Source organism: Benincasa hispida, chromosome 9, assembly GCF_027475165.1.
Source record: "Benincasa hispida cultivar pf3 chromosome 9, pf3_genome.v1.1, whole genome shotgun sequence".
In the NCBI taxonomy this organism is placed as follows: domain Eukaryota; kingdom Viridiplantae; phylum Streptophyta; class Magnoliopsida; order Cucurbitales; family Cucurbitaceae; genus Benincasa; species Benincasa hispida.
The window spans coordinates 62734197-62751641 of record NC_143486.1 but is presented as its reverse complement, the minus strand read 5'-3'; the positions used below and the strand labels follow the sequence as shown (position 1 = coordinate 62751641).

The following is a 17445-nucleotide window of genomic DNA, read 5'->3' as shown; positions in this document are numbered from 1 at the left end:
TGCCCATCAACTCACCAAATAACCTCCAAAGGCTATTTTTTGGAAAGTTAGGCCTATTTTGGTATTTCAAAAGGGGTAAGCTGGTTATTTTACCTTTAAGTTATTTTTGGATTAAAATATAATTATTGGAGGAACTTTTGGACTAATTTGGGATTTCTTTAAAAGAAGTGAAATTCAAGGAAACCCGGGCTAGGAGCTGTGCTAGGAAAATTCTTGAAGGATAAACAAGAGGATTGTGAGTGGTTTTATTATTTTATTATGTTGAATTCTATATATAAATGATATTATATATATGTGTAAAGTTTGGAAATTGGCATTATAGGGAAGTGTTTTTTTTTTTTAATTTTATTAATTGATTTAATTCATGATATTTTGCTTGTTGTGACTTGAGTTATAAACTGAGATTGTATTCTAGGGAATTGTTAGTATGCCTAGAGTACATCTAATAAGATAATGTGCACATGTGCACATTCGGTGAGCTATAAGGGTACTGGAATTTTTTCCCACATCATTCATTTCGGGAATTCAAGGGAATACCCGAGGAAGTACATGATCATGCCAAGGAAGTTCAGTTGTCATGTTGAAAGGGTTGCATTATTGTTTGTCATGATTATCTTAGTGTGAAAAATATTTTCCAACAAATGTGTTCCTTAAACCAAACTTCTTTTCATTTTTTAAGGATAACACTCACTCAGCTTTCTAGTTCATGTTTTTCAATGTTTTACTTCCCTCTCTCACCCCTTCCCCCCCACCCCCCCCCCTCCCGATAGCAGAAAACGAACGTTCTGGAAAAAGCCACTCAAGGTCTGGAACTACTACTCTCTCATAGTGCGAGACTCGGATTAGGTTATCTTTGAAAGTCACTAGGACTGTTAAAGCTAATATTGTGCAATAGTACAAACCTTTGTAACTGTTCATAAAAATTAATTAAGTTCTTATACATTAGCTATATGTGGAATGGTATGAAGTAGGGTAGTTTGTATCATAAGGGTGGTATCAGCTGTCTTCACTTCTCCTTTTCGGTTTGGGAGACAAGGCTTGGATGGGGGGTGACATAGGATTTTCAAAGGATCTTTGGATCTAGTTTCTGAGCCTATAACGAGAAGATATGTCAACAAGTACACATTCGACAGGTTGACTAAATGGGTACATGATTTGGTATGGATTTCTGGACTTGGATTTGATTTATATGGACTTTATCTTGGATATGTTTTAGGAAACTTATGATCATGCCATTTTCCTAGTTTGATATATTCTATCTGATGACGATTGCATTTTAGAACTTATTCAAATATTTCTATACTCTAATGTTGGTTGATATTGGTCTAAAATGATTTCTATAAATATTTTGAAGTGGGTGTGACAAAAGTTATTATCTTTCTTATGTTAAGAAACAATAGAAGAAAAAGATATAGTTCACAAGTTGTTTTATTGAGCCAAACAAAGTATCCATTCTATTTTTCAATAATTTCTTTTTACTATTATGGAGTAAAGATTTGAGTTATTTTCAATTATAGTAAAATGAACCAACTTATTTAAAATGAGATAAAAATCGTTTTCAAAAAAATAATGAATGAGAAAAATTTTCCTCTAAAAAATCTTTCAAAGATAAAAAATCAAAATCAATTATCCCATTAATATTTAAAAATTAAAAAATAAAAAAAAAAAAAAAACAAAAACAAAAACAAAACAAACAAACCAGCCAAATCAAAGATGAATCAAGGATACACCTGTAGGATTTTTTAAGTCAAATTAACGCTAATATATTTTATGAAATATAACATCTGTTAAAATATAGGGTGGGAAAGGGACTATTTTGTTATGATTTATGTTGAGAATTTTTGTTACATTGTGGATAATATTGAGAATGTTAAAATATTAAAAACCAGACTGAAATGATCTAAAAGATAAGGAACGATTTGATAGCATTTACCTAAAAAAAAGATGATATTGAATGAAAGATATTTTGAATAATATTTTATTTTCTTGATTAGATATTTGTTTTCCATTTATTACTTTTAAAAAGACTTAAAATATTTTCTGTTCAAAATTTTAACACGTGCATTAATTTAGTATTATATTTTAAACCAGTAAAAGAGCGTGAACGACATCTACTGTATTTGAATTTATAATTTATTGGGCATTAAAAACATTTTCTTCCACAAGAATTTCTCTTATCGAAGTTCTTATAAACACCAAACATATCAGGTTTGAAAGACTATTAATTTAAGAGAATATCTTTGATAAAAAAATTTCCATTAGTGAGACAATAATTGAGATGCATGTCAACAATTTTTTAGTCATAAAAGAATGCGTTTTTTAAAAAGAAAAGAAAATAGAAGAAAAAACCGAAGAAGCCAAATAATATCTTTGTAGGGTTGCAATTTAGGAATATAGTATTACAAATATGTCACCTACTTTTTGTGACAATTTTTTAAAATCCTATTTTCAGATTCCAATGAAACCGCCTTCTTCTTCTCTTTCTTCCACCGACGCCATCCGACTCAAACGACTTCAGAACACGTCTTATTTCTAAATCTCGTAATTTGGAATCTTGTAAACATTATTATTTATTAATAAAATATAGAGATATTTTATTAGTTTTTTAATCTTACATAACTTAATCCAATAAACTAAAATTCATGATTATTTAATGTAACTAAAACAATACGTGGTAGACATACAGTTGGATTGTATTCAAGTAATAACGTAAACGATTTATAGTATATGAACAATTTTGGGTACCTTATCTTGATAACACTATGGATACGACTCACTTATTACAAGTGTTGTAAGTGTTACAAATGATTTGATTCAAGTCGTTTATGAAATATGCATGCGAGTGAGGGTATCCAATACAAAAAGCTTGTATAAGACTATACAGCAAAATAATTAATCTTTCACTATAATATAGTTGATTGAAAAGATTAATATTTCATAGCAATGTCCTTTGATCTTTATGGGTGTGAGTGGCCCGAGTCGCCGACTTAATATGTCTACCATTTTAGGGATGGATCAAGTGGGGAGTTGGGAACATAATTATATGAGATGCAATTTACTCCTTCCCGTCTTTAAGGACAATAGAGGAGTTATTCTGTTAAGTGCTTACTCTGACTCTTGAACAATGGGGCTATCAGGATCGAATCCCAACCGGAACCGTGAAAACGCCATGCATTTGGTTTTTCCATTTTAAAGAAACAAAATACAACAAACTAAAATATAATAGAATAGGATAAACACCATAATAAGCATGCATTATAAAAGAGAAACGAAAGGGACGAAAGATTCTTACTTTCGTAGATTCCCAAACTTCTCGAAATTCCTTTTGTTCTTCACATGAATGTCTTTTCAACGATCGCTGACACTACGACAAGAATAACCTTGTTATTCTTTAGGATTCCAAAAGTTGAGTGGTCTCCAACACTTGATAGAGAAAGGGGTAGAGAAGGTGTAGAGAGGGATTATTTTGGAGGCTATGGTGTATTCTTACACAAAATGAATGCTTGCCCTAAATAGGCTAATAGGATGAATTTATATGAAATCATTCTCCAAGTATTTCCTTTTTTATCCTTGATGCCAATTAATTAAATAACCACTTATTTAATTAATTGACACATTAATTAAATAACCACATATTAAATCTAATTTAATATATAGTCAATTAATTAATTAATATATATACATCACATGTTCATATACTTCCACCTCTCTAACATTATAATTAATTAATTCTACATGAATCTAATTCACATGAATTAAATATTTGAATCTCATTCTAATATTTATCTCTAACCTAATTTGAGTTATATATTAAATCTATAATTGATTATATATTATTCACATTAATATAATTGATTTGAACAATTCAACGCATTTCTCACTAATAGGTGAGCTAACAAGTGGATTTGGTGAACCTACAGATCAATTTTACATGAGATTAATTGGCTAAACTCATTAACCAAGTTAATCGATATTCGTTAACTGTGGGTACACTCTACTAAAGACCCACAACTGCACTCTTCTCACTATAGATATATTTTTTTGTCTACAGATATAGACTAATGGTAGTAAATTAGTCCTTCACAAGTGTCTGTAACACCAACTAAGTCAAATTACCATTTTACCCTTGGTTTACCTCTGTATCCATATGTACTAGAGCTCCTCTAATGAACGACCTATTATGGTCCAACCATTAAACAAAAACCCTTCTCGGGCCAGCGAGAAGGTAGAGCCCTTTGTCAAGTTTTGGAGACACGACTTGAGGGAACACTCATCCAGTTACCCTAAAAAGTCGAGAATGAGTGAAACTCATTTTGTATTATTATGTTCCCAGCTCCCCACTCAGTCTTTCCCTAAAATGGTAGACTTATTGAGTCGAAAAACTGGTCACTCTCAACCATACAAATCAAAGGATAATCCTTCATGAACAAGACTTCATGATACACTCAAGATTAAGACTAAGTTGCCTAAGTCATTCTATTTAAATAGAAACATTACTAGTCAACAATGTTACATCTAGTGGTTACTAATTTGCGGTCCGGTCTCATACAAACTCATTGCATAGAATAACCCCACTCGCATTGTCACCTACACGAACACATTGGATCATTGTGTTTGTATCAAATACAAAGTGGGTCGTATCCATAGTGTCACAAAGATAAGGTACCCAACCTTATTCCTATACTAGGGTATCCATATACCTATTACACATTTTCCACTTGCCCTAGATTATACAACATACATGTCTCGTAGACCTAGATTCTCTAGATGACTCTCGAACACTTTAGCCGAGAGAGCCTTCGTAAATGGATCGGCAATGTTATGCTCCAAAGTGATCTTTATGTGGCGAACACATCTCCTTGTCGTACAATCTCCCATATCAGATGATACTTCCTTTGAATATGTTTTTCTCCTGATGTGGATTTCCTAGAATCCTTGTCAGTTTGGAAATCAAAGTCAGTGTATCCTGTAATGATTAAATCCTTAGACCCATACACCAGCTTGTAGTCCCTCGTTCTTCTAAGATACTTGAGGATATTCTTAACCGTAGTCCAGTGGTCTAACCCTGGATTGGACTGCTACCTACTGACTATTCCAACTGTATAAAAACTTTTTGGCCTAGTGCATAAGCATAACATGCATTAAGTTGACCACATCGATTCTTACAACATCGATTCTTAGAAAAGTCAACCCCATGTCTGAAAGGTAATAGACCCTTCTTAGAGTTATGTTTCGAATATTGAGTCAACCTTTTGTTGATATAAGTTACTTGAGACGAAGCCAACTTTCCGTTTTTGCTATCTCTAATAATTTGGGTCCCAAGTACATACTGCATCTCTCCTAAATCTTTCATTTTTAATTAGGATGCTAGCCATTTCTTAATATCAGTAATATACCCTACATCATTCCCAATGAGTAGAATATTGTTCACATGAAGTACTAAGAAAACTACTTTACCATTGATGGTTTTTTTATAGATAGAAGGTTCATCAACGTTTTGATCAAAACCAAAATATTTTATCGCAGTATCAAATCTAATGTTCTAAGACTTGGGCGCTTACTTTAACCCATAAACAGATCGATTCAGTTTGCAAATTTTTTGCTTCTGACCTTGGGCTACGAACCTCTCGAGCTGAGACATAAAGATGTTCTCTTCAAGATTTCCATTCAGAAAGGAAATTTTAACATCAATTTGTCATATCTTATAGTCATAATATGTAGCTATGGATAAGAGAATTCTTAAAGACTTAAGCATGGCAAAAGGGGAAAAAGTTTCCTCATTGTCAACCATTTCCCTCTAGGCATAACCCTTTGCTACAAGTCTAGCTTTGGAGATCCGTACCTTCCCAGCAACATCTCTCTTTCTTTTGTAGATCAATTTACACCCCATGGGTTTAACCCCTTTAGGTAGATCTACAAGTTTCCATACTACATTGAAGTACATAGACTCCATTTCAAGGTCCATCGCTTTAACCCATTGGTCATTGTTTACGTCATTCATTGCCTGTTTATAGGACAATGGGTCCTCAATGCCATCATTAGGTATTGAAATATGACATTCAATTAAACCCATCTAACGATCAGGTTGTGATATAACCTTCCCACTGCGTCGAAGCACTCTCAACGATTGAGAAGGACATGACTGACCTGAAGTGTTGGCTTATGCATTAACTATTCATGAATGAAAAACTGCATCAACAACCCTGGTTGATCCTTCAATAGCTTCATTTAATACTAATTTGCTCTGTGGTTTATGATCTCTCATGTGGTCTTTCTCTGAGAATGTGGCATTTGTCGATACAAATACCTTGTTTTCTTGAGGGTTGTAGAATAGATAACCTTTCGTTTCCTTAGGGTAATCAACAAATTGGCATAATCTTGAACGAGGTACCAAGTGCTTAGGATTGTCACTAGCACGTGTGCAAGACAACCCTAGATTCTGAAGTAGCGTAAACTATGGGTATAACTCTAAAGCTATTTCAGAAACACTATTCGAGCGAACATTATTCAAGATGTGAACTATAGTTTCTACTGCATACCCTCAAAACGAACTAGGCAATCGAGCATAACTCATCATAGAATGAACCATGTCTAACAAATTTCTTGTCACACCCTCTCTCGAGTTCTATTCCCAAAACTCGAAAGAAAACGTGAAGACAGCTGACACCACCCTTTATGAAACAACTATCCAACCTTAACCAACACAACAGATAACTAACACGCATATTTTAATTAAATTTTGATAGAAATTAGAAGTGTTCATTCTAAGTACATTTCCAATCCTAGTTAATCCTAATGACTTTTATTAGTAAACAGATCCGAGGTTTCACTCTATGAGAGAGTGGCAAACCAGACTTTGAGTGGCTTTTCCAGAACGTCTTTCTATTTCGCTACTTAGAGGGGGGGGGGGGAAGAGGGGTGAATAAACCATTGGAAAACGTAAGCTTAAAGCCCAATGAGTGGTATATTTTATAAGAAAATACATTTGTTCTTTAAATACATTTCTGGAAACCAATTTCACAATCAAGCAATCATAACACATAAGAATGTAACTCTTCTAACCTAATAACTGTCTACCCATGGCATGATCATGTATTTTTTAGATATTCCCATGAATTTCCCAATATGAATGTTAAGGGAAAAATTCCAATACCCTTATAGCCAGACGAATGTGCACACGTCGACAATTTCTCATTAGACGTACTTGAGTCATGCTAATAATTTCCCAGGGTACAATTCCAGTTTCAAATGCAATTCATGTTATGCAAAAAAAACAAGAATCAAATAAATAGATAAAATCTAAAAAAAAAACACTTTTCTCGATCATGCCAACTTTCTAAACCTTTAAATATATATATAATAACACACACATATATATATACGATTCAAAAACATATGAAAGTAGAAAAACCACTCCACGTTCTTTTGTTGAGATTTCCTATATTCATTCTCAAGCAGCTCTTGGTTCTGTTTCCTCAAATTCTATTTATTTCAAGGAAATCCTAAATTAGCCCAAAATTCCTCAAATAATTCTATTTTGGTCTTAACTATCCTTAAATTAAATAACTTGGCTTACCCACTTCAATCTACTCAAAAATAGGTGTAGCCTTTGAAAATATAGCTTTTGAGGTTATTTAGGTTCGATGATGGGCGGCATGTGCAGATAGCGTGTTGGGCTGGGCATAGCTGGGCGGTAGTTCACGCACAGACGCATCGTGACATAGGTGTAGGACGTGAACGAGCCCACGCGAGGGGCTGAGCAATGCATGCAACGCGGGCATGCTCTGGGTCGCTTGGGCATGTGGTATGTGTGCTGACGGGTATCTATGTCGTCTAGGTGACGTGCCTTCTGATGGGTGTGCGCGCATCGTCACTGTGTGCAAGGCATGGGTGTATGCAATGACACCTACCCTGTGCGACCAGCTAGGCCTTCTGCCTTCCAATGCAAGTTCTTCATTCCTCACTACACCCAATTGAACGGCAGCCTAGGATCACCTACTTCACTCTCTTAGAAATTTCACGCCAATTTTACCTGAGTTGCATGAGTGAATTGTGAGAACCATTAGCCTCAAATTCCCTATTTATTAAAGCCTCAAGACTACCACTACTTGACACATCACCAACCTTGCATGTCCATACGCCTTCAACATGCAAGTATCAATGCCTCTCCCTTTACAACTCTTCCTTGCATATGGCTGAAGTGTCTTCATCTACTTAGGCGAACACATAACCTCCCTTTTTCATGTCTTATTATGCACCCACCTCAACCTTGCACATCACTTGATTTAAGCACATGCCCCAATTTGTTGTCAACTTAGCCTTGCTCCCCAAGTTTACCCAACTCAACGCATACTTCCCTTATTAGTCGTATACCCTACTCATCGCATAGCCTCACTTGGACACCTAACATCTTACTTGATCGCCTAGCTCACCCAATATTTAACCTCACTTGGACGCGTAGTCCCTCCCTTGGTCGCATGATCTTAGTTGGACACATTCACCCCTTGGTCGTTGCATCACTATCCTGGCACCCACGCATAGTCTCCCTTTGCGCACACGTTATTCAACCAGTGCATTTTTCAGCACTCCCTTTGTGCCCAATGCCTAGTCTCATGATTGGTGCACGGCCTTACTCCAGCAAACCATCCTTGTCGCACGTGTCAATCTGTCTTCCTCAATTTTCTTTAACCAATGCATGGTTTCAATGCAAGGATTCCTTACTTTCGGCCAACCTTAACCTTGTCCTCACCTTTTTCCACAGCCACATGCACTCACTAACCTCTATTCACTAGGGTTATCGCGCACCTCACAAGATTTCCAACGCATGATTCCCACACTTACCCAAATTTTGCCCCCATTAACCTAGCTTAACTGTATTTTTAGGTTTAGCCCTCAAAAGTCTTATTCTCAATACTTAAGGTACTTTCCTCCCCTTTTAATGAACCTCAAGCTACTTCTTGTGCCAAGTATCCTTTAATCTTATCCATCAAGTTTGGCTTTGGTTGCCTATAGTAAAACACGATGATTTACATTTTTATTTCTCCTTTCTAATACACATTTTGTTGTGGTGTACTAGATGCTGAAAGTTGGGATTGGATTTCGTTTTCTATCATATAATCTTGGAATGCCAAATCCATGTACTCTCCACGCCGATCTAATCAAAGTGTTTTAATCGTTTTACCAAATAGGTTTTCAACTTTAGCCTTATTTGTACCCTCCTCGAGCTTTTGCATACATTGGACCACAAAGATCTGAATGTATAAGCTCTATGGGTTCTTTGGCTCTTTAATCTTTTCCATTAAAACGTCTTTAGTAATTTTTCCTTCAAGATGAGATTCACATGGAAGTAATGAATCATCTTTCAACTCGCTTAGAAGTCCATTTTTTTACCAGTCTTCTGATCCTATCGAGATTTATGTGATGTAATCTCAAATGCCAAAGATGCATATTATTGTTACTTGGAAAAATTCTCTATCCTTTTGTTCCAGTATTCGCAGTTTTAAACATCTCATGATTTAAAAGTGCTTTTGATTCAGTTGGTCTTAAAACATATAAGTTGTCTTCTAGTTTAGCTAAACAAATCGTTACACCATTTTCATAATGAACGCTTCACTGAATAAAAAAGAAATAGAATATGATTGTTTAATTAAACAAGAAATAGATATAAGGTTTCTCTTAATTTTGGGAACTATATACAATTTTTTCAAAATTAAGTATCTATTTCTAAAAAACAACTTAGCAGCTGCCAATACACGAGCAGACATGGCGTCTCCCATTCCAACTTTGAGCGTCATTTCACCCTCCTCGAGCTGCTAGAAGGAATTAATTCCCTATAAAGAAGAATAAATGTTATTAGTGGCTCCCGAATCATGTACCCATGCATTATGATCATTTTCCACTAAACAAGTTTCTAAAACTAGTAAATCATATTTATCATCCTTCTCTTTCTTCTCCACGGTGAGGAACTTGGGGCAATTGCATTTCCAGTGACCATCCACATTTCAGTGGAAGCATTTGACCTTGTCGGTCACCCTATATAAAACCTGAACCCTACTTTCCCTTTTTAAATATGCTTATTGTCGAGTTTAGTAAAGTAAAGGGATTAAATACTTAAGTTAGTTTGGAATTGTGGGAAATGGGTAAAGGATAGGGTTTGAACAAGGAAACTATTTAAATATGGGAAACTTGGCTCTCAGATACTTATTAAGCTAGCCTTGCAAAAAGAAATTTTGGCTAAGTGTTACTCGTGGAAATTAGTGGCTGAGCATTGAGTAAGCACAAGGCAAGCATCGAGTAAATGCCATCGAGCATCGAGTATGTGCGATCGAAGAAAAATCGTACATTGAGTATGAGCGATCAAGGAAGGATCGTGCATCGAGTATGTGTGATAGAGGAAGGATCATGAATCGAGCAAGCCATCGAGCATCGAGTATCCCATCGAGAATCTAGTTTTTCTGTCGAGTATTCCCCAGAATACCATTGAGTGTTCCTCGAGTATTGAGTTTTACTTGACTGATCAGCTTTAAACCTTATTTAATCTGGACAGCTGGCTTAATATTGGCCTTTACTCTCCACTAGTGTGTGAGGTGGCTTAAGGAGATTTCATGCAGAAGGCTGGGCGGTGGTATAAAAAAGAAAAGGTAACTTCAAAAGACCGATTTGGACGACTCCTCCGAGCAAATCAAGCGATCTTTATACCATTGGAAAGCTCTGTGAGTCTAGTTTCTAAAGCCGAGCCACTTGCATATAGGTAGTTCAATATGAGAGGCCAAAGTATGAGTCTCCTGGCCACAATTCATTATAATGGGCCTGAAGTATGGGTCTCATGGCCATGAATGGACGTAGGGAGCTTGAGCTACGAACGCTCGATCTCAACTAAGGTTTGTTAATATGTACAAAATATGATGTTATGTTTAATGTATGTTTCTACACAAGTTGCTTGAGACTAATTTCAGCATTTTTACATGTTTAATATGTGTATGAAAGGCATAAGATGAATTGTTTTTCTATAAGTCACTCACTGGGCAACCAACTCACCGTTTTCCAATGTTTTCCTTTTTCCTAGGTAGCGGTCAGATTCCTCCAAGTTGAATCTACTGTTGCTTGCCACTCAAAACTCGGTTAGGAAGGAGAAAGCTTAGGTTAAGCTTGTAAATAATGTACTCATGTTGTGGGAGGAGTCAGAGGCTAGTGAATGTGTTTTGGGTCCCAATGTATCTATTCTTGTGTTATTTTATTGGACGTATGTTTTGTTTACCTTTTATGAGTTTGTAACTAAGTTGCTTTTGCTGGTTTAAGTTATAGCTTATTGTGCCACTAAGTCGTAATTGCATAACAAGGTTTTAAGCAGGTCTTATAGGTAAGTTACGCAATAGCTGCTGGCGAGTAGATTGGTAATTGCTATCGTCACATCCTCTTACGGGTTAAGAGGGTAACCTGGGAGGGGTGTGACAAGTTGTATCCAAGCATAAGATTTTGGGAATGAAAGAGAATTCATGCATATGTCCAGGTCACAGTGGTTTGAGTCTCTAATTTTTGTACTATTAATTAGGTAAAGATGTTGAGACGAAGTGGCAGGCGAAGCAAGTAGACAGTAGATGGGAATACTAAACCTACCAATCGTGACCCTAAGGTCAGAAGTCACCCAGGGTGGCATAAAAGGAAGACCAAAGAACCCATGAATTAGGAGACGACTTTCGAGGGTGAGTTGAGCACTCCTCAGGCTAGGGTAGATCCTCAGATAGAGGATAGAGTGTTTGACATAATTTTTCAGAGATTAGCAGCCAGCATGAGTTCAGTACAGGCCGACCCATAAAAGAAATATGACATTGAGAGGCTTAGAGCCCTAGGTGCTCTGACCTTTGAGGGCACTATAGAACTCGCAGAGGTGGAAGTGTGGTTGGATATGATAGAGAAATGTTTAAATGTAATAGGCTGTCCAGAAGACCGTAAGGTCGGACTAGCTATGTTCCATTTGAAGAAAGGAGTGGAGAAATGGTGGAAAGTGGTGTTCGCTAGGCGGAACAGTTCAAATACATTGTCGTGGCCTGAGTTTAGGAAGGCTTTTGAAGACAAATACTATCCTAGTTCTTCTCGAGAGGCGAAAAGAGATGAGTTCCTTATGTTAGTCCACGGAACGTTGATAGTAGCATAATATGAACAGAAGTTCACTAAGCTATCATAATATGCTCTTTTGATTATAGCGAAAGAAAAGGACGGGTGTAGAAGGTTTGAGAATGGGTTGAGGAAGGAAATTAGAACTCCGGTAACTTCTACAGCTAACTGGCTAGACTTTAACCAGTTAGTGGAGAACGCTATTCAAGTTGAGCGGAGTTTGGCAGAGGATGAACAACTATAGAAGGACCAGGTTATGCCTGGGGGCTGAGAGACAGAGGATTCTGACCCCAGCTGTAGGCCAATCAAGTATGGGTAAATCCAGAGGCATGGATTGGCAGAAAGTCAGGAGAAAGAGATCTCAACCCTTGGCTAGTACAGTTAGTCGGCCAGGAGTAGCTAACACGAACCGGAAGCCCATGTGCCAGAAATGTGGTAAAAGACACTTTGGGGTATGTTATAACAAAAGCGACGTTTGCTTTCAGTGTGGGCAAGTAGGACTTTTCAAGAGGGAATGTCCCCAGTTAAACCGAGAGGCTCAGACGGTGCAACAGGTAACATCTCAAACTGTTAACCAGCTGAAATCTGCTGGGAATAGAAGAGAAGAATCTAACGGTGCAAAGCAGAAGGGTGTAGCAGGCTGGCCTGAGCAGCAGAAGCGTGTGTATGCAGTTATATATCAAGAAGCCACAGAATCTCCAGATGTGGTGACTGATAATATGTTTTTATGTAAACAGCCTGCTTATGTTTTATTTGATCCTGGTGCCATACATTCCTTTGTATCTAGCATGTTTGCATCACATTTATATAGGCTACCTGAAAGTATGTTTGAGGATTTGCATATCTCTACTCCTATGGGAGATGTAATAGTAGTATGTGATTGTTATAGAAGTTGTGATGTGTTGATTGAAGGCCAGGAGTTTTGTGTTGACTTAATTCCCTTATACCTACTAGAGTTTGATGCAATTCTGGGAATGGATTTTCTGGGTAGGTATAATGCTTGTATTGACGGTTATAAAAAGGAAGTAGCCTTCAAAAAAGCAGGAAAACAGGAAGTAGTACTTGTAGGAAACATGAGGTTAATTTCAAGTAGTCTTATACCAGTAGTAAAATCCAGGAAGTTGATGGGAAAAGGATGTGCAGCCTATCTGGCTCATGTAATGACTTCCCAAGATAAAAAGTTGAAACCTGGAGGCGTGCTAGTAGTACAGGAGTTTCTGGACATATTCCCTGAAGAGTTATCAGGCTTGCCACCTGATATGGAAGTAGAATTCACCATTGACCTAATTCCAGGAACAACCCTTATTTCGCAGGCTCCATATAGAATGGCGCCAACTGAATTAATGGAGTTAAAGGTGTAGTTACAAGAATTGGTTGATAAGGGATACGTAGGCCTGGCGTGCTACCCTGGGGAGCTCCAGTTCTATTTGTAAAGAAGAAAGATGGTACTTTCAGACTGTGTATTGATTATAGGCAATTAAATAAGGTAACGATCAGGAATAAATATATGTTACCACATATTGATGATCTCTTTGATTGATTTAAGGGAGCTACAATATTTTTGAAGATAGATCTGAGATCAGGTTATCATCAGCTAAAGGAAAAACAGACTGATGTCCCTAAGACTGCATTCAGAACCTGGTACAACCACTATGAGTTTCTGGTGATGCCATTTGGCCTAACAAATGCTCCTTCCGTGTTTATAGACTTGATGAACAGGATATTCCACCCTTACCTGGACCTATTTTTCATAGTTTTTATTGATGATATTCTAGTATATTCAGGTAGCAAGGAAGATCATGCTAACCATCTCAAAATAGTATTGCAAACAATGCGAGAAAAGCAGTTGTACGCCAAATTCAACAAGTGTGACTTCTGGCTAGATCAAGTTGTATTTTTGGGACATGTAGTTTCTGTAGCTGAAGTTAGTGTAGACCTGCAAAAGATGGAAAGAAAATTGGGAAAGACCCATCAATGTGTTTGAGGTCCATGGCTTCTTTGGCCTAGCAGGTTACTATCGACGCTTTATGGAGGGTTTCTCGAAGATAGCCCCTCCACTAACGAATCTGACCAAAAAGGATGTAAAATTTGAATGGTCCTCTGATTGTGAATAGAATTTCCAGGAGTTGAAGTGAAGGTTAGTTTCAGAGCCCATACTTACGCTACCCACTCTAGGTGAAGACTTTGAGATATACTGTGATGCATCCTTAATTTGAGTTTTAAACATGCTACTCATGATAATTTCATAAGAGGGTTTGAACTACACTTAATTTGAGTTTTAAACATGCTACTCATGGTAATTTCATAAGAGGGTTTGAACTATACCTAATTTGAGTTTTAAACATGCTACTCATGTTTCATAAGAGGGTTTGAACTACACTTAATTTGAGTGTTAAACATGCTACTCATGATAATTTCATAAGAGAGTTTGAACAAAACATTACCTTTGTAGATCTCTCCACGAATTCAGCAGAATTTCCATGAATTTGAGCTTGATCCTTCAAGTAGACCACCAACAAGATCTTCTCCACTAATCTCAAGAAGGAATGTGTGCTGGAAACACTTAAATTAAGCTTAATTGGTGATGAACTTAGGTAGGTATTGTGGTTTTTCAGTTTTCCAGCAATTCTGGTATGAATCTCAGATTCCTCTCTCAATTCCTTGCATGAAAATTCAATATATAGACTGAATTCATGCAAGAAGGAGGGCTGCATGTAGGGCAGCTCCTACTTGGAGTTAATTGAAGATGAAAAGTGGATTTGGGTGATTAACCACCCAAAAGATGTTTAACTAAAATCAATTTTCATTAAATTGATTTTTCTTTCAAATAAAACTATTTTATTAAAATTTTAGTTTTATAAAATTAATAAAACATCAATTCCACCAATACGATTCAATTTCATATAATTAATATTTAAATCATAATTTAAATATTAATTGACTATCCAACTTTATTTAATTTCGACTAAATTAAACGTTTTATTTGCATCGTATACAATCAACTGAAAACCCTAAATTCGAATTTGAATATTTCAAATTCATAACCCAAATTTCATCCAATCAATACTCGATTTATTATTCCAATTTATGAGCTAGTAGAGGGACATTATGGACCTACAGATCATGAGCTCGAACGATTTGTAATTAATTGGTTAAACTCTTTAAACCAAATTAATTACTATTCGTTAACTATCAACGCACACCACTATAGCTTGATAGTTGCACTCTCCTCACTGTAAATATATTTCTATCCATGTTAACCATAATCGGTAAGTCGATCTTTCACATGTCATTCGTATTTATAGCTAGGTCAAACTTACCATTTTACCTCTGTAAATGCATGTTGTTCCTTAAGTTCCCACTAACCCTCTAATGAACAACTGATTCATAATACCACTTAAAAATCATGTCCCTCTCTACACGAGACGGTGGGGCCCCATTGTTCAAGACTAGGAATCAACAATTAAGAAAACAACCTATCTGCTAACCCTAAGATGGGTAATAGTGAATCCCATCTTGCAAGGCTATGTCCCTAACTATCTATCCAGTCCTATCCTCAAAATGGGAGGCCTATTGAGCAGTGTTGTTGGAATACTCTCACCTATGTAGATCAAAAGATAATCCTGTATAAACAGAAGTTCATAACTAGCTCAGGATTGAGATCGAGTTATCTTAGGTTATTTTAGAATGAAATAGTTAGTTTTAACAGTAAACGGTCTTTATAAAGAAAAGTGACTATTTTGAGGTCTAGTGTCTTTATGCAAACTCATTGTATAGGATGTCTCCACTCACATGTCTCTACATGAATGATGCCCCCACTCACATGCCAGTTGAATGAACTATCGTGTAATGTCACTCCACGATCGTATAGTCTCTCTTCAGCTATCGTTTAGTGAATCTTATTCACTTGACAGCCACTGTGAGTCTTTTCGAGACGGGAAAATCTCAATCATGAACTTCTAAATTTAGGAAAGATTTTTCCTTTTATCTCACGGTTACCATGAAACTACCAATAACCTCCCACTCAATTGGTTATTAGAGAAAAAGAGATAAATATCCAATAATTAATATTATAAATATATATGATAACCAACTTACCATAGTATATTTACAACCTATAGTTTTAATATTTCATCTCATGAAACATATAAACCATAGCTCTTTTTCTATTTCATGGTCCTTACTGTAAATCTCATTTACATTAATCCTCCACTTGATATATCTCATACATCACACTGATCATATCATATATAATCGAATTACCTCTTGTCAATTTGAACATTTCAAATCAACACCAAGAACTAATTCTCAACTTGAATTCATTGAGCCACCAAGTAGACCTTATGGACCTGTAGCTCGAAGCTCCAACGGTACGTGAATAACGAACTAAACTCTTTAGTCAAGGGATCCACCATCCGTTAACTGTCAGGCACTCCATTAAAGACCGACAGATGAACTCTCCTTACCACAGATATATTATGTGTCCATATCAACCAATCAATAGTGCGATAACCCTTCACAAATCGCTCGTAAGTACAGTTGGGCCAATAACCGTTATGCCCCTATAGTTACATCTAACTTCTTAAGTACCACTGATCCCTCTAATGAACATAAGTCATAGTCCTACTATGACCGAGTCCTCTCTTTCAAAGAGAAGCTGTGGCCAATATGTTCAAGACCCGGATCAGCCCTTAAGGAATCAATCTATCTACTTACCCCTGCTTCGGGGAATGAGTGAATACCATGTTGTGTAACTGAGTTCCCAACTCCCAAATCAGACAAGTCCCCAAAAAGGTAGGCATGTTGAGTTGGCAATCTGGCCACTCTCACCCATACTAATTAAAGGACTCCCTCAAAGGCAGGAGTTCCCAAAACACTCAGGATTTAGGTCATGTCACCTATGGTTGTTTAGGTAAGATGTAAGTCTCCAGTATCAACAACATTATATACAGAGACTAGTCATCTCGTGATCCAGTCTTATACAAACTCTTTGTATAGGGCACCCCCGCTCGCATGTCTCCAAATGAATGGTCAGGATCTACCATTTGTAGTAGTTCACAACACTTGAAAACCTCTACAAAACGGGTCGTATCCATAGTGTCACCAAGATCAGGTATCCCTCCTTAATCCTTATACTACAGACCTATTTAAGTTATCACTTAAGGCATGATCCACTTGTATATCTCATATACATGCTTAAGTTCACAACACTTGCAAACTTCTACAATAACCATGGAGCTTTGTTTATTGGATATGAGAAAGTGCCAAATAAAATAACTCTTATTTTATCCATAGCAATGTATATAAATTACAAACTACGAGACTCCGAGA

The 17445-nt window shown here is 36.5% G+C and overlaps 1 protein-coding gene across 1 annotated transcript; it reads left to right on the top strand.

Annotated features, from left to right (window-relative positions):
• The first annotated feature begins 12425 nt into the window (after positions 1-12425).
• On the top strand, positions 12426-14098 carry LOC150033989 (uncharacterized). Its single transcript, XM_090317175.1, has 2 exons — positions 12426-13469; positions 13661-14098. The coding sequence occupies exons 1-2, from the start codon at positions 12426-12428 to the stop codon at positions 14096-14098; spliced, it is 1482 nt and encodes a 493-aa protein (XP_090173301.1).
• Positions 14099-17445: the final 3347 nt, after the last annotated feature.